Source organism: Prorops nasuta, unplaced genomic scaffold (assembly GCF_024137725.1).
Source record: "Prorops nasuta isolate Cenicafe-Biocafe unplaced genomic scaffold, Cenicafe_Pnas_1.2 PNAS00083, whole genome shotgun sequence".
Taxonomy (NCBI): domain Eukaryota; kingdom Metazoa; phylum Arthropoda; class Insecta; order Hymenoptera; family Bethylidae; genus Prorops; species Prorops nasuta.
In genome coordinates, this window is record NW_027116880.1 from 165,926 (window position 1) to 188,027 (window position 22,102).

The window sequence follows — 22,102 nt, forward strand, 5'->3', positions numbered from 1 at the left end:
GCGATGAATCAAAATGCGTGTTCCACTCTTGTTAATTCGACTACTGAGATATTGTTGCAGAGCGAACGGAGTGACAATGGTCGACGATATCGAATATTAATTCGTTGGAATGCAAACGTGTGGAATGCGACTGGCCGATTATTTTAGCGCGTGGACGAACAAAGGGAAATGATAGCGTGGCGAGCGGTAAAAGTAATGGTCAGCAGCGTATCGATTTGCGATCGTTTCAGGAACGAGAACCTTCCTACGATATTATCGGTAAAATAGTTAAAACGTCAGGGACGTATTTGCCAGAGGCATGTACTGTCGCGCACCCAGCCAATTTCATCGCTCTTCCAACGGGACTTTATTAAATTGATTTTTCCCTTCCTTTTTTCTTCCTTCCTCTCCCCACTTTTTAGAAAATAGTTCATCGCTCCTCTGTACACGGATTCATATTTGTTCATCCGAGTAGCTTTTTATCCTCCTCCCGCGGTACTGTACAGTTAAAACCAGAGCCGTACAGCGGTGGCAATGATTGAAACTTAACGAGGAATTAACGTATCGTAACAAACAGAATAGCCGATATACGTGTACCTTCAATGGACGTATAAAAACCAATGCGAAAATCGAATAGGCGGGTGGTAGGAAGTGATAACTGTATTAAAGCGTGCGAATGGGGGAGATACGATGGAGACCGATGAGATATCTACCTATATACTGTATAAATAATATATTATGTACCAATACGAGAGAGAGAGAGAGAGAGAGAGAGAGAGAGCTATATCTAGCATACCTATACCGAACATAGCGTTACCACTGGATCGAAGCACAACTACACTTATATTTCTTCGATGATTTTCAATGTCGTGCTCCTTCCCTGCGTCTATATATATATATATATATATATATATATATATAGAAAAGTTATACGAAGCATCGATATATGGCGCTGCTCGTGTCGCGCGGCCACTGTAATGGATCATCGCAGGAATAAAGTATACCAGGGGCACGAGGAAGAAGACTTTAATGAAAACACAAGAGCGATTCCCGTGAGAAATCGTGGAGGAGCGATCACCCTGCTCATTAATTAAAGCACGCATCGATCTTTCGCGTAGGGTCGAGCGATCCTCCCGTGTGCACCGTTGAAATCATCGTCACTGCTGCTGCTGGTATATACTTGCGAGGAGAAGGCAGGCTCATCCCCACGAGCCTGCTGCTGCCTGCTACCTGCCCGGCTTATCTCGAGAGAGCTCGGCCTTGATGCATCGAGATCGCGTCTCAAGACAAGTTCCGGAGCGATCGCGATCATCCGCAGCCGCCTCGCCTCGCCTCACCCCCTTCCTTATCCGACCCTCGTCTCTAGTCTCGTCTAGTTTACTTATTGATGTCTTGCCGCTCCGAGCTATTTACTAAATCAAAGCCTGATCAACTTCATCTCCTCGCGCGCACCAAACTCTTTCTAATCTCATCCCCAACGCATTAACTTCCAATAACTTCTTCCCGACGAGGAGCTTACCTCTTTATTAATGATAATTTTCTTACCGTTTAACTTGCGAGATTCGCGTGTAGTATTTCTCGGCTAATTGCGTCAACCTAGCGAGTTCGTACAGTTATAGAGAGAGAGAGAGAGAGGAGACCGAGCTTCAATTTCCACCAATTCCATTTTAATACATGTATTTCATAGAGCCCTGCTGCACGAATACCGGCTCAATCGGCAAAGCTTCTTAAATCTGCTTTAAACTTATCCAACCAACTAGTTCGTTTCGTTGAATTTTTTCCTCTCTCTCTCTCTCTCGCTCTCTGCTTTCTTTTTTCCACGTTTTTTACTCGTCTACTTAGACTTTGGCGCGGATCTCACGGGATTAGAAGTAACGTACTTCAGGAAACCTTTTCTTTCAGTAAAAAGAACGTTGTAAAATATACATCGACATAATGACCCGTCGAGTCCCGACGGAAATCGGAACTTCTCGATACCTGTAAATCAACTTATCACTGCCTGTAGTTTCGTTTTTGAAACTTTAGAAAGCCCGAATGCTTTTTCTAATACTCGTGCCGCATTATATCCTATAGCTATATGTGTGTATATTATTTATATAGTGTACTGTGTATTATATACTTATATATATATATATATACCGAGAGTGTCAAGATAATTGATACAGGGCCGAAATCAATTTTTTATGAGCTTATTTCTTCCTTTATATAATATATATAAAGATGGGAAAAAAGAAGGAAGAATATTGCCCAGAGTGTATTATTAAATTCATACAGAGAAGAGAAGCTTTTCCCGCAAAATCCTGTATGGTTTTTGCGTTGGCATGAATCAACCGAAGACCCAGTATTTAGACCACATAGGTAAACTACCTTCATTCACGGCTTTTGTACGAGCGGTAATTTCTCTCTCTCTCTCTCTCTCTCTCTCTCTCTCTCTCTCTCTACGATGAAAAGCGCTGATGCAGAGAGAAATTAAAAGATTTTCCTTTTCAAAGGTAAAGCTACTCGGAGCCAATTACGCGACCGGATAAGTCTTGATATCTCACGTGTTTGCTTCTCGCTATTCTTATGGGCCATTTATTTGCGGATAAAGTTAAATCTACTAGGAGGTAGTAATTAATTCTACTTCGAGGTAGAAATCCGTTTCCCATAAGAGCGATGCTCGCATTGTAAATTAAGCCCAAGGTATATAGGAGAGTATTATATATATATATATATATATATAAAGAAGCGCGCGAAAAGCATATCAGAAGGATGAGACAAAAATCACACCGACTTAAGATCCAATGAAAAATCCATTTTTGCGATATCGCTGGGAATCGCGAGGAGAGAGAGAGAGAGAGAGAGAGAGAGAAAGGAAAACTAGTGGAATACTCGCTTGTGTGCCGAGCTGCGGCGGAAGCGAGGGAAAAAAAGTTTTCGCGGGTGAAAATAGCTGTGTGGGGAAAGTGGTTGAAAACATGGTTCGCTCGGTAATAAACGGAGGCTTAATGCCGATTAAACGGATCGTCTCGAAGCCGAAAGCCTGTCGGCAACAGCCAGCAATCGACTTGAGACTCATCGAGTGCAAAACGCGGGAGAGCGGGATAGCTGTCCTCGAGTATTTGCGCGAGAATTTTCTCTCTCTCTCTCTCTCTCTCTCTCTCTCTCTCTCTGCTGCTGCCTCCGCGCGAGAAGCAACTCGCCGTATTAAAAATCAAATAAAAAAGTACGCCGAGAGTGAAAAAGAAACGGTTGATTGTATGACGATAAGAGGAGCGATAAATTGGATTGATTAATGAAGAAGAAGAGACGAGATTCGAAGGAGTATATAAGCAGCGGAGAGCAATCTTTTTGTAATTGACCGAGAGAATTATTTACGAGACCTTTCCGAAATGATGGAGGGAATCGTGGGGAGAATAGCGGATATTAATAGGTGGCTTTTGCGAGAATGGTCATGATGAAAAAATCGGCTAATAAATACCAATGGTGCTCGACCGTGATGACTCGCACCGAGAAGGGTCTCTAAGTTACTATATATATATATTCTTTGCTCTGGTTCGGCAGAGTGTGTCGTAGTCTCCTCGACGCCATCACTCAAGCACTGCGTGGCTGCTACTGACGCACCCTCTCCCCTTTCGCTCTTTCTTTCTCCCATTCCTGGCGCCGAAACAGCCTAAAACCGATTCACTACATCTACATATTTCTCACCCGAGACTTTCAGCCGCAGGAGTTACCGAATACACCGTCTATTTCAGCCTGTGTGTGATAAACTCTCAGCCAAGTTTGCCCAAGTACTGGAACGCGTTATTGTTATTATTTATTTTATCTGATTTTTCCAAGCGCTGTCGCAGCCAGACGCCCCGGCAGCAGCCAGCAGCATCAGCGTCAGCATATATATAGTCGGTGCAGCCGGGGCCGGGGCTCGCCGCGTCGCGTTTCGGCCCCTGCACCGACGAGCGCTCCCGCCGCAGCCAGCCAGGGTCCTCCAAAGAAACTTTTCGTCGCACCACCAGGCCCGGAATCATGAGCGAACGTCGGGATGAAACTTTTTCCCAGAAGTAGCTTTAAGCTTTTTCTATCGTCCCTATATATATATACCCACCTATCGCGGCGCGCCGTCGTTGCTGCAGCGCGGCCTCTCAAAAGCACGGCTAATACGACCATTCGCTATTTCCAGCTCCTCGGCTTACCAGTCCAATATTTTTTCAAATACCCTTTCCAATTTCAACGTAGAAAATTGAAAAGAGTCACTTTTTCACAAGCATCAATCCGACGATGGAGTTTTTCTCGCATTTTTACTTTCCAATTCCCCCTCCCCTTACCCTGCAGCTCTTATACTTATATATAACGACCAAAGAAGCTGGCGGCTATACAGACTATAAAAATTAGCGATCGCGCGAGAGAAGCGATTGTACCACGCGCATACATGTATATATATATATATATCGTTGGGTCGGAAATCGTTAAGGGCGATTCGTCGAGCGAGAGTATACCGCAGCGGTGCAGTACGTATATATAGGTATACGGCGTTCTATCGCGTAGCCCGGACCCAAGGAGGAAAGGACTGTTCGTTCATTTGTTTCGAGCCAGCAAGAAATGCGTCCTTCGTCGTAAACAATTTCATTGTCCGGCAAGATGAATTGCCACGGGCAAAATTAATGAGTGGAATGCGCCTATTTCGTGCGGCCACCGGCCGTAATTAATTCACGAGGGACGCGTGAAACGTGTCCCGACAAACCGGACCACTTACCAAGGGCTGGTCGGCATTCACAAAGGATATATCCTCCGGTAACACCCACGCCGCACTCGTCCCGCACATATCCCATCGTATTAAGCCTGATTACGCCGAAATATCTGGCGGATACAGCCTCGAGAGTTTTCCCTCCCTCCCTGCCTGCTTTTTTTCATCCATGACACACTGCTCCTTATAGTATATATATATATATATACATACACTCTCAAAGCCGATACGTTTGCGTGGCTAATCTCAATCGGCTCTCGTACAGAGGAAGATACATGGGCGACCAGGTCGAGGATCCGCCAAGTTCTTCGCTTCTGGTACCAACCCTCCCCCCCCCCCCCCCTCCCACACCCTCGGCTTCTTCAGCCTAGCTATCATTCCTTTCTCTTCCTGCATACCAATCCCTTCCTCGCGCCTTCCATCCCCCTCTATGCTTCTCTATACACATTTTGCCTTATTCCACCCCGCTATATGCTCTCTTCCACCACCCTCCCACTCCCACTCTCTCTCTCTCTCTCTCTCTCGCTCTCTACTCCACTTTACTCCACTCCACTTTACTCCGCTTTACTCTCGACAGTCAAGGCTTTCTCTTCCTTCAGATCCCACGCTACTTATCGTCCACGTATATCCATCGTACTTGTTATTCGTGTCTTACGTATGCTCGCAGAAAAAATGACTCAGCTAAAGTGTAGCATTTTCACCGAAATGCACTCCATCCTTTCTCTCGGATATACCGAGCTACGCTCAAACATTCCACTCTGTGTAGAGAGAGCATAAGGGAGAATATTTTCCTGCTCGTGCGATGTTCTGTAAACTTTCGGACTTTATCGACATTTTTTTGATTATTTACGTGATATGTAAAATAAAAGTTTTCGTGTTTCTTTCTTTTTTTTATTCAAGGGGAGTTTACGAGTTTGTAGCTAATCTATGCCAGAAAGGGGCAAGTTAGAAACAACTATAGTGGGTCGGGGGGTTACTGCAGGAGATCGAGGTACCGCCGTCGTCAGCGTGTTGAGAGAGAGGGGGAGGGGGAGGAAGGGATGTAAGCGAGTGTCAGTGCTGAATCCTCGGAACAGAACAGGGCATAACAGTTGGAACTCCCAGCCGGACTCCTCTCCCCACTCCCTCGTCCTCTTTCACCCCTTTTTCCATCTCTCGGCTCGCCCAGCTGGCTGGCTGACCTCCGATATCGACCCGACAGTGCTCTCGCGTATGGCCACCGCGATAACTCTCCTATTTATCATCTCACGACTGACCGGCAAGGACTGTGACGGACAATCCGAAATAATATAGTCTGAATAATTACTTTGTTAAGTTTTGAGAACTGTGACGAATCCGATGTAGAAAAATTCAACCTTTTCCCGCGTTATAGTTAATTTCATTTAAGCCTCTCGCGTTCTGTGTCTTTTATTTATATTTTTGTCGTCTTCCTATGCAACCCGGTCACCTTCCTTTTATCAAATAACATTCTGCTTTTCCATGGGAGAGAGAGAGAGAGAGAGAGAGGGAGGAGAGGTATCGTATTATTTATTATAATATAAAGCAAGGGGGGGAGAGAGAGAGAGAGAGAGAGAGAGAGAGAGAGAGGTCGGCAGCAACAGCGAAGGCGAGAGATACGGTAGCTGCGAATATAGCTGCACACCGATAATATTTCGCAATTAACATAAATATTTGCTAATAACCGTAAATTATAGGCCAGCGTATCGTGTAAATAATGAAAAGCTCACCGATTATTCAAGTTCGAAACTATAAATAATCATTATTAGCATATATTGATTTGGTGGCCATTAACATGATTCTCTGCATGGACAAATGAATTTCAACTTAAAGCGTACAGAGACTGCGGAAGGCAGCTAGGTCATGAAAAGAAAATTACAGGTCTGGCCAATCGCGAGTGGATTTTCGACAATTTTATCGCGCGCGGCACGTCGCGCGCTAGAAGCACTGCAGTCGCATTATTAGCTGGACAAATAATCCCGGCGGATTTAGCCGTGACAAATTATCTAGGGTGCGAAGCAGTTTATTCGAATAGGTAAACCGAGCTTGGTGTGTTATTTGCATACGCGTTATCCAACGTATATATATATATATATATATACTATATATACTAGCATAACGAAGCTCAATATAGTTAATGATAATGCGAACACGCACAATTCATTTTATATATTCTTGATGACTCTTGATAAATATCGCCAGCGTGTACAAACATTCGCAAAAGCTCGTATACGCGGATCTATAAATATATAGTATATAGTATAGGTATATATAGAGCCGAGCTCGGACGCAGGGATGTAGAATTTTTGTCCCTAGCGATCGAAGGCTGCAGTGGCTCGTCTAGCAGTCCTCTCCATTAGGAATTAGTCTCTCCGAACTACGGCCGAGCTCTCAATGGCATATTTTGAAAGTAAAGTCCGTCCCTCCCGGCTGCTACCGCTCGTTATCGAGTTTACCCTTGTCTCTGTGTTTACTGATCCTTCGAACTTGCTATCGAGCAGTAACCTTCTACGAATTCGCTCTATAAATTCCTCTCCCTCTGCGTTACCCCTCCTCCCCCTACACTTTCTGACTGTCAATGTGTCGGTTGTCTCCCAGCCCAACTGGCCTCATTAATTAAGCCTGACAGCTGCCAATTAATTAGAGAATCGCCAGAAACTTGACGTTCCAATAGGTAAACCCTATTGTCAATCAGCGATATAATTTTTAATGGGACGATACCTCTCCCCCTCCCTCTCCTCTCGCTCGCACATTGCACACACCTATACACATATATTTCGCACTGCCGCACACAATATGGCTTTTCATTTACAGACGCGCGAGCCCGCGCGCTTATTTAAATTCAATCGCTTAATCGATGACGCACTTTCACGACAATAACGCGCGCGTGGCCTATCGCTCATGCCAAACTTCCATAGAAATCACAAGGATTTAGCGAAATCGGTGCGTTACCTGTGAGCATCCGCCAATAGCGCGCATGATTGATGTTAATTGGAAACTACAAAGGTTGTTAGCCTGCCAACTGATTATGCGATTATTCTAATCGACGGGGGACGAGCTAATTTGCAATACAAGCCATGACTTTGCCTCCTTTTAACACGCCACGCTGTGCCCCGTCACATCGCTCGCACCTCCCCCCTCTCTACAAACCTAACCTCAAATCATTCCTTTATTATACAAGCGTCAAAAGCAATGATTTATATTTACACACGGTTTGTGATATCGTTTTTAACTTTACAAGCTTTGATGGCTCTATTATCGAGCGCGTTGTGTACGTGTTCATTTATATGTATATATATAAATATAATAAAACGACAAAGCGCGTAAACTTAAAACAAATATGTATGATCGTGTGCAATAAGTTTATGCATGCGCTCTATTGGCCGCTCAATAAATCTAATTATTTCCAGGGGCGGGCTCGACGAATGGCTCTTTATACATATATATATATATATATATATACACGTATACTATTTACTGGGAAAGTGAAGATCGTTAAGGCCAATTGCTACGGGGGAAAAATAACCGATGAAACGTAACTACTTTTCTCTCGCCTTTAGTGGTGTTTAATAAGAATTATAGTTACAGTTGTAATTATGGTACAAATGGCCAATTACTCAGCTTTTGTTCCCCTCCAATTGGTTTTTCTTCAGTTTTCATCAGCATCGCGCAAATAGAGCGAGTTTTTGGTCGTAATTGTATCGATGATCCATCATGCGCCAGAGACTCGTCAATTACACGCTCTTTAGCTCGTTGACTGGTGGTTATGAGTAGAAAAGGAGGTGTGTCTTGCGGTCTGGCACGGCTAAAAGCTAAGTAAGGGAGTACAGGATGTTTTGGGGGAATCTCGAAAAGCCTAGATTAGAACGAAGTAGAGGGGAGTGGGGAGTTGATAGAGGTGGGTAAGAAGAGGGATGGTAGTAGAGTAGTGCACGCGGGGCAAGAAGTCCACAAAGGGGCGATGATAACAAGGAGGAAAATGGAGCAAGATGTACACTTCTCGTAGACAGAGAGAGAGAGAGAGAGAGAGAGAGAGAGAGAGAGAGAGAGGGGAACCGTGTGTGCCGAGCAAAAGATCTGGCCTTAGTCGTGCGTGCACATTGTCGCATTGCTGCGAGTCAGAGGGACAGAGAGAGAGAATGAGAGGGGGGTGGGGGAGAGTAAAAGGGTGGCAATCTTCGAAGCTCGTTAAATCCTTTGTGCCCGTTTGTCTCGACTTTCATCCCCTACGCTTTCTTTACATTTCCTCTCTCGGCATGTGAAAATTATCGCGTCTCGCAAATCTCGATATTAAATGACAAATTCGGGCAAATTATAACCTATATAGGTACTCTCTCTCTCTCTCCCCCCCCCCCCCCCCCTGAAGACGAAGAAGAAGAGGAAAGGGAGAAGGATCGGGTCGACAGGCCATAAAGATTTTTAAACGATTCGAGTGAAACGATATATAAACGGTGCGGCAGAAGGACCAGAGAGCATACATATACAGCATATATATATATATATATATGTGTGTGTGTGTGTAGCATAGAGCTCGCGTTGGCGTATGCCGCCAGACGGTGGAGGTAGCGGTGCCGGGCGATATTTAATATCGCTTTGGCCGAATTTTAATTTCGAGGGCAACTTTTCAACGACACCACTCGCGCGCACGGCTAACCTGAACGAGCTGCTTCTACTGTCGGCGTGGAGCGCGGGCTGCCGTGTTTGCAGCCTGGTTGCTTCGTTGCTGCTGCTGGCTGAGAGTTGCTACTGCGACGCTACTGCCATTGTCAGTCGTCGCCCGAAGCCCCAGCATCCCCTTCGCTCTCCCCACCGCTCCTCGCCCTTACAGTTTATGTTTATGCTTTATGGAAGTTTCATATTAAATTTATGACGTCGCGCATCCTCCGGAGTTTTACGATCAAAAACGCTCCGTCGGATTTCTAGCCAAAATTTGAATGAAAACATCAACGGGCTCTTTGTTACTTTGCAACCGGCGTAATGACTTTAGTCCTATGCAAAAGCACTGCACTATTCAACCTTTTTTTTTTTTTTTTTTTTTTTTTACATCCGTCGAGCGAATTTCGCTAAACATTTGTTCTGGTGTACCAATTTTTTTTTTGTATACATTTACCTCGCATTATACTTCATTAATCTTTTAGTCCTGTCGTCCTCGCTTTGTTCCGAACAATGCTAAGCCGCTTTTTCCTAGATTACTAGCTATAAGAGTGCTGCTTGGAAAAATATTAGCGAGGATATTGGCGAAAACACTCGCCAATGGAATCGTGCTATATGCCCCTGCGCTACACCCCATCAAAAATAGGAAACCGTGTAATGGACTATACTTTCGTATATATATAACGGAGCAAAGTTAAAATAGTTAAATCTTTGCGTTAAAGTATACGTAACGGACCCTTTCAGCTTGACCCACGCCAAGGACACTTATGGCATCGTAGAACGCGTTATGTTCCTCTGTGTAAAAACACGTCGCATAAACGCAAAAGTCCTCCCTGCACGTGCGTTATTGCTATACCTCGAATGAAACATGCCATTAGCCAAATAATGTGGAAAACATTAACGACGAGGTATTATTAAAAAATCAACAATCAATATTGCAATGATAAATACTGTGTAATCTCTTAATGCTCTTGGTACATACCAATCAGACAATTCCACATGTCTCTTCCTCTCCATTCGGTTTGATACTTGTTTATAATTCAACGAATCAACTTGACAAATATATGGACGCGTATGAAAGAGCTAAATTGTTTGTTGAATTCATGAAAAAGAGGCAGAGTTCAGAATTTTATACAAATAATTAAAAAATAAGGTCTCTGCGAGAGATAAAAGCTCGCGTGCCTTTAATAGGTGTATCGTAAAAAGAGATAACGGGAAATGGATGTAACATTTTAAAAGATTTAAAACAATGAATAATATTCCGATCGCGCTATTAGGAGAACATTGCACTGTATCTTTATCTATCGCGTAACTCGCATGCTGTCTGCATATATATCGCGTATACTTTTAAGTACTTGGATAAATCAGAATTTACCGAACGACTTATGTAAGAAGTTTTTTTCAACCGTATCGAAGCAAAAGGATTATTTCTGGCTTCCTATAGTTTCCCGATTCTTTCGCGAATAACAAATACGCGTGCATAGCACATCATGCACACGAGTAGGAAGCCTCTGTGGAAATATTGAAACGCTCACCTTTCTCTTGTAAAGCACCAGCTACGCTGAAAACTCAAATAATTCTCGAAAAACTTGCCACGATATTACGATGCAAAATTATATTCGTTTCTTTGATGCCTGCTTCCTTCGTATTTGCGTGTAATTTAGCGAAGTGCATGAAATATACGCCAAAACTCTTTTTTTCGCCAGTTTCTCCGATGCCGATGTTTGCACATCATATTCGATGCGGGAATATTGTGTCTGTAAAATGTATTTTTTTACACAACATATATTATTCTATATTTTCCAGCGTGATTAAATTTGACGTTGGAGGGCGAGAGGGTATGCGGGAGAGAGCTAAAAGAAGAGGCAGGCGATGAATAGCGATCGGTGCTTGCGTGTACAAATGCTCTTTGTATATAATTTCTTTAAATTTTCCCGAAATGTCGTACGAACGGCATCGAGGTAAATCTTGATGAGAAAATACGATTAGTAGGTATATATACGTATATATATATATAGTTGTGGGAGGAAAGCAGAGAAGCGCTGGGAGTTTTAAAAGTGACGTAGGGGACGGTGGCGGATAGGAAAACTGCTGGTCCACTCGACGCGCAACACGGAAGCAACTCAGCGCGGCCCTTGATATTATCGCGACGACCATTATACTTCCGGTTTCGCGAGTCTCTCGCTTATCTCCACGGCCAAAAAGATTCAAACAAATTGCGATCGAGCCTCGGTCATTCGCTCAATGATAAACGGAATACATTTATACATACAAACATATATTTTATTTTTTCTTCTCTCTTTTTTTTTTTTTTTTTGTTTTCTGCTTTCTAAACAAACCAAAAATCATAAATATCAGCGGAAGAGACTTATCAATTACAGTGCTGCGATATTTCATCCCCCGTGCCACGGCCATTCTCGTATCGCGTATACGATTATTTTAATGTTGATTTAAAAAAATTCGTTGAAAAAATGTGGCGGGAAATTATTGAGGGATTTGCCGACGCTATTGGTGTATATATATAGGTATATACACAACAGGAGCGCTCGCGCGCTGGTAAATCGTGTATACGAATAAATATGGAGGGACGATTATTTAAGTTGGCCAGAGAGTTGCATCGCAAAGTTAACCGTGAGATTAGAAAAGAGTAGGAGTTAACGAGTAAGAGGGTTGCAAGTTTAATGGTTAGTTAAGGCGATATCAGAAGGCTGCTGTCGGAAGCGAACTCGAAAGAGAGGAGAGAGAAAGAGAGACTCGTAGAAACTCGCAGCTCCTTGTTTGCCATCTTGATTCCATCTGCAAAGACCTGCCGAGGATGGCACTGCAAATTATGATTCCAGATAAAACGCTTCTTTCGCGAGAAAACTTGAAGTAGGAATATGAAACGTTTTCTGCAAATCTTCGATGCTTCGAGCTTACAAATAGACAGTGGATTTTGACGAGTAGAACGAGAGAGAGAGAGAGTGGAGGAAAGTTTGATTCGGGCAAAAATAGCGAGAGCACAAATATTTAATCACTTTAGTAATTTTCCATTTTCATGCGGCAAATTTGCCTATCCGCACTCTTTGTCAAGCGCTCGTGAATTTGAATAAATTTTAAAACATAACAGGGGAGTTGTGTCGAGCTCATTGTTATTTCTGACGAGACAGAGAGCTCAATAGGTAAATAGAGAATTGCCAGTGAGCAAAGGGAAATTCGACGAGGTGATGAAAGCACCGTAAGCATTCTCAAGATGAAGGTAGAGACGAAGTGTCTAAACCAAGTCGCAATTGCAGCATTAACGCGCCAAGTTTTTACTCTACCTTTGATTATTCTTCTCTTCTCAGCTGTAATTACAAACTTCCACTTGTTGTTGCGTGATATTCTCGTCGTTGCTTAAAAAAAGCCAAAAGGTAGCAGGAAAATCCCGAAGAGATGCGTTCGAGGGAGCTGCGCTGGAGAGGATGTACCGCGCGGGGTATCGCGACATTTGGACGGTATCCAAACGATTCGATAAATTAAGAAGAAAATTTTGGCTGCAATTCAACTATACTCACTTGCACAAAACTAATTATTTCATTAGGAGCTTGATTTAATTTATACATTGCTCTATATGGAATATCGTATATATATATATATATATATATATAGGAGAGAGGATAGAGGGATTCTCTCGAACGTTTTATTTAAGCAAGGGATGTATATAGGAACAAATCCTTTCATTGTTAAGTTAAATGTTTGACGACGTTCCTCGCGCACTTCTTTCATTGGCCGGTATAGGTTTAACTACAGCAATACGACGATTCACACGATTCGCTGATGAAAACCTTACATCAAGGTGGAGGAGCTTTTGCTGGAAGAAGGATATCAGTGAATCTATTTGCTAGCCCGGGCTCATTAAAATGGCGGCCTGGTTTTCTTTGAAAAGCGAGATGGCAAATACGACAAGGAAACCGGATGACGAACAAATGACTCTTTGAATGCTGGAGGGCCAGAATTAGTTATTCCATGAATAAGCAGATGGGCTCTTAGAATCGGAAAGGGCGCCACGAGATAAAGGCCAAAATGTCTTTGCTGTTTAGATTTCTTACGGGATGTGAGAGATTCGCTGGAATAAGGCGATCGCGCCGCGCCACGCCACGCCACGCCGCTTCTTCTCATTACTCGACAGTTTCTCTTTTTCCTTCTCTCCGACTCTTGCTGCTGCTGCAGGGAGAAGACACTTTAAAGAAATGGCAAGAAATTTAGCGTCCAATTGGAAAAATGCAATTTAACACCACGTCATTTTTTGGTCCGGCCATTGATTGCGCCCATTGGCTTTCGATGGCCGAGGGGGAGCCATCGGAAATTTCCCGAGGTCGAACGACGCGGAGACACGGAAATGGAGACAACGCGCATCCAGTTATATTCTATATACGTATATATACACGGTCAATCTCATATCCGTCCAATTAGAGTTTTTCATCCTAATTGCACGACTTGATCCAACTTTGACTGAAATTGCAACACGGCGCACCTATACCACTATCTGTATCCCCCTCCCCCCCCCCCCCCCCACCCCACCCCAACCCAAAAAAAGATGAGCATCCTGCATTTGCCACTACCACTATATCTATGTCGATTCTCGTCCATCGCGGAGTCTCGACGATTATAATTCTCACAACAATAATTATAATACCGGAGCGACCGTTGCTCGATGCAGCAGTTGCCGAATGAAAGGCACGATTCAACTGTTTGAGCAAGTTTTAAATCCCCCAAGAACAAAGATCTTCTTCCGCGCGTTTTGCCGGATTTCGTGCAAAGTTGGTCTTGACGAACAATGGTGGATTAGAAGCATTGCTGACAGATATAGTTCGGTATCTCGAGTGGCGCTCGTCATCGTAGCTCCTCGCTTCCGTCCGAAATCGTTGCTGAAAAATTGCTAGCATCTTTCCTAAAATTACCTTAAAAGCCCTTTTAAGCTGCGTAGCTATATCGGTTTTCATAAAATCACGGTTAAGTATGCCGGCCGGTCGAAAGAAGTCTTTTTGCAGGGATATTGCAAAAATATAGCGGCAAATTGAAATTAACCAGCACCGAATCCGATTAAACTTTTCAAAGACACGAAAAAGTGGCCAATAATTATTTCTAATAGGATTAAGATAACTGCAGGGGCCATTATATAGATACCGTGGCTGTAACTGTCGGATTATTTCTTTCCGGCAGTCTCGTTGCTTGAATATAATGCTGTGTTCAAGGAGACATAGAGAGAGGAAGGGGGGGGGGGGGACAGGGGAGGAGGGGGGATTAAGATTTGCGGCGCAGTGATTATTAAAATTCAAGAGGGGGAGAAAGGGGGGGGGGATTTGGTGGAAGCAGAGAATTGGAACAAAGTTTGGCGCACGCAATTAGGTGGATCGATTATTAACGAATGGGTACTACATATATATATATATATATATGGTACAGGATATAAACGAGTCCGTGGGATGGTCGCTGTGTATAGGTGAACCAACTATATGTATATATACACAAGCTTAAACGTAGCTCGAGGCGAAAAGACTCAATATTGAGAAAAGCGTAGTGTTATTTTTCCGCGAGAGAAGTTTTCGAATCCCTTAATAAGACGATGCTTTTTAGCTCGATCTCGTAGCGAGGTTTGCGCCGCGTAAGGCGGACGGGTCAGTAATTGGCTGTTACATTTTAAACAAGCGCGGGTGTGCGCTTTAATTTACTTTTATTTCTGCCCGGGGAATTTTCGCGGAGGTTTATAACCGGACCCACCGCCATTGGTTGCACGAACCGGAGAAAAAAAGAGAAGGAGGGAGAGGGAGAGAGTCTACGCGCGATGTATATATATATATATATATATATACGATATACTTCCTACTATACTCTATATCTTTTTATCCTCAATTTCGTGCAGCTTTAGTAAGCGCTCGGACGAAATTTCGAGTGTCCCCCGGGTTTACGCGGCGGCGGGGGGCTATTTATATGCGGGATTCGTGCTCTCTCTCTCTCTCTCTCTCTCTCACTCTTTACGTGTTTACGTTGAACGAGAACCTCTTAGACAACAATGTGAATCACTCGTTTGTTACTTCCTAAAACTTGAGCGCCTTCCAAAAGGTAATTAATCTCTTTAATCACATTACGTATTAATCAACGTGTCAGGCCAAAATCAAAAAGTTTGTTTCCTCCCTGATGTTTACAGATGACTGGCACGCTATTTTTCTTCTCCGCCTCATACTTAATCTCGTCCTACCTTCCTCCATCCCACCATCACCTTCTATCACAGTTAATTCTTTTTATTACTCGCGCGCCTCTCTTAAATATTAAATAAATAGTCCCCTCTCGCCTGGCCGTCGCGTTCCTTCCACCCCCCCCCCCCCTCCCCTAGCTATCTCCTTATTTCTTTACAAATGAATCGTAAAAAATGTTCGATCTCGTGCTTCCTGAAATCAAATCTAAGTAGGGATCCAAGGAAAGAATCATTTGACTATTTCCAAAGTGAGTTGGTTCGTAAAAAAGGGGCGCTAAAACACAGATTCTGATGAGGGGAGAGATTTATCAGTTCCATTTTGATCAGCGGACTCTGATGGTATGGAGAGTTACGGCGAGGTAAGTAATAAAGCGCTATCGGGCTTCCGCTTCGAGTCACTTAACGTCCATGACAACGTTTCAAGCTAGAAAGCAAAGAATTTACTGCTTATTAGAATAACTTGGGTTTCGATCTCTGCTATATATATATATATATATATATACGTATCTGTGCGATGCAGTAGAGGTATACACTCCTCTAACGGCACCGCCTTATCCCCGCACCATTACCTATATATAGGAGGGAGCTTAAAAAAAATAAGCCAATTCCGAGTAAATCAACATTTGTACATGGTGGAAAGTAGGTTTGCAGGAGCAGTCCATTTCTGCCGATAGATTTCAGATGGGAGCGTCTGTCAGTTTCGACGGATAAAAATGTTTGTAGCTCCATAGTTGAGTTTTATTTGAGTGGCACGTATATACACCGACGGTGTAGCTTCTTCTTATTTTCCTACTTGGAAGCAACAGAAGCATCGCGTATACACGTAGCTGACAAGTAGAGCGGACGAGCGGAATTAAATTTAAATGAAGTTCAATTAATTAAGCCCCGTGGGAACTTGCTTCGCGTCGCCAGAACCCACCCCCTCCCTCTTCCGGAAACTGATCCTCGTCTAACACCGGATATGGAACTAATCTCTTTTAAATTAGTACGAAATTCTAAGCGGGTTCCGTCCGGGGTTCATCCGCAAATTTATCAAATTTCATCGTAACGTCGCTGTTCGACTGTTCAATATTTGATCGCGCAATATCGATACGCGGCACAAATTCAAATAATCACGAGCGATATTAAAAAGCTCGAAAAGTGCAGAGCGCGTGGCGACGGCCGCGTTTGTGCCAATGGCATTTCACTGTCGTGTCTCGCAAGCTCGCGATGTCTGCGTTAATAATTATGTTAACTGAAAAACGTCGAAGCTATGCAAGCTCCCGCAGCCTCGTCGCTCTGCGTTCGAGCGCGGTACACGATTTTGCAAAAATCACTTTAAATCGCGTATTATATACATATAGTAAAATGTTAATCAGGTACGTAGATACGTTAAAGAAATTATCAAAAATTCCAACTGGCCATGCGAGCTACCGATTATATTAAATACAGTGAAATGAGAAATTTGTCGGAACATTTTATAAGCTTTTCTGATGCGAGCGCAAAGCTTACAAAGAGAATTTCAAATTTTACTGAATCTACCGCGCACGACTTACGCAGGCATGCTTGATCAAAAATTCATAGCTTTCGTATTACATAACTTACGGAGATGGCAAATAAAATGTATAAATATATGTAAATGACGGACGTATAGGTATACAACATAGAAACTTGATTCAGTGATAAACTTTATTATTAAGAAAGTATAAAATCATGTCTAAATTATCAAAAGAGCAGTGCGTACTACTTGAAGAAAGGCAGATTCGCTTCCACAATATTTAATCGACCTTCTTGGTTGTATAATTTTTCTTGTAAAAATTCCAAAACATGTAGAATATCATGATCTCATGAAACATGTATAAATACGCTAGTGGCTTTCTGGTAGGCTCGCACGAGGGAAGTAGAGCTTGCGATGTATGAATCATCATAATCACAAATTGTAGCTGAAATGGTGATTTAATCTTATTTACATTGTATCAATTTAGGGGGGGGGGGGGGAGGGTGGACGGTTCAAAAGGAGCTTTGCTAGAGAAAGGTTTGGTACCAATTGTAGTCTCGTTAAATATTGTTTCCAGGGGGTAATTTTTGATTGCATCCAAGGCCCCAGGCAAGTCAGTAAATAGTACGAATACATGACGACGTGGACCACCGAATTTAGGATCATGATGAAAGTCCACATACCACCTATGAATAAAATCCGTAGTACTGTTTCCGTTTCGATTGCATTTTCATTGTGTTATGAGAATTGCAAGATCTTCCGAGGTATGCATATGCATAACTGACACTTTGAAATGATCTTATACGAAATTCTCACCTGGCGCGTATTTGCATACAATCCAAGCGAGGATCACAGTTATGCAGTGATGGTAGATGTGCAAAAAGGACAACTGATTTTGCTTCTTCCTAAAGACAAATATAACTGTATCGCTAAGCTCGAAAATTCTCAGAAGCATCAGCCACCAGACCCATCGCGCCATCTGTGAAAGAAGGAGCAAAGCGCTGAATATTAGCTCACGGTATCGTTGCACTTATTAAATTTAATAATCGACGCGATCTCGCTATTGTTATAATTTTATTATCGCTCAACCTGCGTTGTGTGGCATGTTTTTCCCTCGTTAGCAGCTGTTTTTTATACTTACGCTAAGAGATTCGGAATTATAAGAGAAATCAACGGGCTCGCAACCAAGGGATAGACTAGTCGTATATCCGGACGTAAGCATCTAAAAAATTAAGGAAAAAATTACAATCAGCCTTATATAACAGACCTTTTACTAATTTCTCTCAATAATAATCAATGACGAGGACTTACGCCAAAAGCTAAAATGCCACTACCGGTTGCAGTGAAAATATTGAAACAGATCATAATATTAACAAGAGAGCAAGGTAGACGATTTTTCATGTAATTCGGACCGATGTGCAGCACGAAAAGAAGATATAAAAATAAAATGATCAAAATGGAAAGCGGATTTGACATTAATGGCCAGTCGGCGACTCTAGGATCTGCGGCAAAGAAGAGATATTAATAAGTTTACAAATTATCCATCATCTACCATATTTTCGTATAAACAGGAACGAGAATGCCTTGTAACTGTACCTGATATTTCATTCATAAGGTATTGGTATAAATCTCGTGGCTCCGGCTCTTGCTAGAAAAAAAAAAAAGAAAAAAAGATACACTCCATTGAACGGGAAATCTCAACAACGTCAAATATCAAAAAATAGACCGGCTTTACATCTTTTACGACTGCTTTCCATGCGGCAACAAAGTAACCCGAAAAACTTAATATGTATACATACAAGAGCGAGCGCGCGCGCGCGCGCACACACACACACATGGATAACGCAAAACGAAGAATAGAGAATTCTTTGACGTTATAGACTTTAACAAATTCATTCATGGTATGGCTAAAGAGAGAAATGAGGAAGCTCACCTGCGAGTCATAGCTTGGTAAGTTCTTGTCATTCTGAGCTTCGATCGTATAAACGTCCGTTGACATTCGGGCTGATTCTTTCGGCAGGACAAGTTGATGTTACCTTTCCCTCTTGTAGTAGCAGTACACTGCAGCCACAATGCGCGGTGCACGCGCAAAGCAACCCTAACGCAGTTCACCCTCAGTGCCGTAGCGCGCCGACGCGGCATTATATGAATCCATTTCCAACTTGTTTATCATAATATCCATTCCATCCTCAAACCTATAAATTTTAAATATATCTCATTAGCTCTTCCATACAGTGGTGTAATGAAGTTTGGAGATCTAGCTAAGTACGTGCCATAACTGCATCCCCCACGAATGAAATAAAGATTTCATCGTTACATTTCGACATGTGAAAATTAATAAATGGTAATGGACGTGAGACCTTTTCTTTTTTTTTTTTTTTTTTTTCAACAAAAGGCAGGAATGACGTTGAAATCTGCAAAACTTTAAAAGCTTTTTCGCTTCGGGGCATTGTACCTTATCCCCAATAGGGATTTCACGGCACTGTCCGTGCAGTGTCTGCAGTAATAGTTGCGAGCCAGTGTACTCCGAGCAGTATAGATATATGGCTTCCCCGTGTGCTGTCATTTGAATCAGGATTAGCTAGCCCACATACATGTACATACAAAGCTATACAACATAACCCGAGTTGGTGGACGGTAGTCACAAATTGACTTCCTGCCTTGGCCTCAGGAATTTAATGCGGCTCTCCTAACTGGATCATCCGATTCCTTCGTTTAACGTAGTTAGCCCGTACGAATTGACGTGCCAGGAATTCGTTACTCCTTTCCTTGGTAAATCAAGATATGTACAAAACGCTATTCTAATTTGTACCGTCGTCCTTGTTTAGTAAATAGAGTTGATACCGAATAAGGCAGAGATTTCAAATAAAATGACTGGATCAAGGTCTTGTGTGTGTGTGTGTGTGTGTGTGCCTGTGTAACTTTGTAAATTTTACTGCCTCTCTTCTCCTTTGCTTTGTAAACTCGCATAAATAAGTAAATATTGATTCTGATAATACACACCCCCAGTTTCAAAATCTCTGTGAGGCCTTAAACTGCAGAATGGATTTTTTTCACAGTACACAGGGTCGATGTTAGTGCTTAAAATAGCCTTTATGCGAGCTTTTTCCTCCTCCGCTTCTTTATAATTATACGCAGTTAAAAAAAACGGACAGTTTTGACCTGCAGCCAATTGCAAAGATCTTTTCCAACTATTATTCTCTGAATTCACGTTCTCGTGAAGCCCTAGATTATATCCAACAATGTAATTTGGACTTTTGAACAGTCTATTTTCTCTAAAATTCTCATACAATACATTCAGATAAAAGAAATTTATTCTTTTTTTGTCATTCAAAGAGTTCTCACAACTCAGGTCCCAGTTTGAGATTGAATGTAAATCAGGACCTATCATATAAATTTCTACTGATGCTAAGAATGGCAACCAATGGAATATGAGATTCCAACATTCCTGACCGTACAGTTCTATTAAATTGGCACCTACAATGTGAATTATTATATTTTTACATTCTTCGGATACCTGTATCTTCTGTAAAGAATAGATAAATGATAAAGGCCTTGTCAAAAATTCGCTACAAAGCGACTGCTTTACATTCTCAGACACCGATTCGTCATTATTATTAATTTTAGCATAAAATTTTATGTAGTCTGCCATATTTTCTGGAAAATACTTTAGTTTTTTACTACTCCCATCTGGCTCTTTTAATTCTGGCACCTTAGGTTCGTGCAATAGTAAGGCCAAACTTGACAAGAAATTTAGTTTTAATGCATCGCATGGATGATGTACGCAATCTTTCTTATGCCCTTTACAAAAACTTACGTTTAAACAATCTGAGCAATCTTCTAGCAATTCTTTGTCTCTCTCGAAACAAATCATACAAACTTTTGGAAACCTGAACATTTCTTCTTCGAATGGTAAAAGTTTACGTCCCATCTCTATTGCTACGAGCAACATTAGATTGCTCTGTCTGCCAACCCATTCCTGACGACTTAAATTATGATAACTTTTGGAGAAAGGCAATGTTAATTTATTCTGATAAATCTTACAAGTAGCATTACAAAGTTGTTTATGTTTTGGCCAGTCTAACCTTTGATGTTCCACTCCACAATAATAGATCAATTTACAAGAACTACATCTTTTCAGTTGTTTCAATGGTAAAATTTCTTTGCAAACGTGGCACACATTTGTATAGAAAAACAAATCCATTCTCATTAATAAAAAAATAATCAACAAACAGGTGTACGCATTGAGATACAACGTAAGTACCCGGAGAGAGGTTAAGTTTTTGCGGAGTTGAAACTACAAGGGTGAGGGGAAAGAAGGTTGTCAGCCGTATCTGTGTCACAGGTTTCGCCTATGGTGTCGCATTTCATGATCCCAAGTGAATTCAGATGGCAGCACAGTGCAGTAACGTCAAACGTGGCGGAAGCAATAGGGATTATACAAAATTTCAAAAAACGTTAAATAAAAGCAAATAAATAATTAAATATATTATTTCTTGTGGATTATTATCATATTGTGAATAATATGCTATAATACAAGCACAAATACGAAAGCTTTTCACATGTCATCATACAATATTCCTATTCCACTAGTTCTTATAGGCGGCAGTAGCGTCGATTGAGATCGCGAATATACCGTATAGCGTCTCTTGATGCGTTTAGGAACCGCGTTATAGAGACTTTCACCGTCAGTAAATTCAAGACGAAATAGCGCGAGTTGGTATACATTTTTCATTAAAAATATCTTGAATAATAAAATTTGAAGCTCTTTTAATCAAAAATGTATGCTAACTCGTGCTTTTGCCAATCAGTGTAAGTTCCTGAACTAACGCTGACCAATGAGAACATTCCGATTTACATATATGTATTCTACGGAAACCGATAATCCAATTCATCTAGGGACTTTTTAGTTGCATTTACAAGCCAGTTGTACCCCTGCAAAGATTAATCTGGAATTGAGAACCGATTAATTTTCGGAAATGTCCCTTTGCCGCTGTTAAAAGCTCTGTCAGATATTTACTATAATGTCTAATGAACATTTCCTATTAGCAACAATAGT

At 42.0% G+C, this 22,102-nt stretch overlaps 1 protein-coding gene across 3 annotated transcripts in view; it reads right to left on the minus strand.

Moving 5' to 3' along the window:
* Positions 1–17,226: 17,226 nt before the first annotated feature.
* LOC136784862 (very long chain fatty acid elongase 1-like) overlaps positions 17,227–22,102 on the minus strand; it is a 36,904-nt gene continuing 32,028 nt past the window's right edge. Inside the window, exons 1-8 of one of the 3 annotated variants that reach the window (XM_066745778.1) lie at positions 19,317–19,958; positions 18,977–19,238; positions 18,640–18,691; positions 18,355–18,545; positions 18,185–18,265; positions 17,860–18,022; positions 17,590–17,729; positions 17,227–17,488 (exon numbers count right to left, since the gene is read on the minus strand). In XM_066745778.1, the coding sequence (XP_066601875.1) occupies positions 17,324–17,488; positions 17,590–17,729; positions 17,860–18,022; positions 18,185–18,265; positions 18,355–18,545; positions 18,640–18,691; positions 18,977–19,042 (858 nt within the window). In that variant the 5' untranslated portion in view covers positions 19,043–19,238; positions 19,317–19,958 and the 3' untranslated portion in view covers positions 17,227–17,323. Of the gene's footprint in view, positions 17,489–17,589; positions 17,730–17,859; positions 18,023–18,184; positions 18,266–18,354; positions 18,546–18,639; positions 18,692–18,976; positions 19,239–19,316; positions 21,369–22,102 lie in introns of those variants that run through there. The other 2 variants (XM_066745779.1, XR_010824504.1) reach the window with 2 other exon arrangements.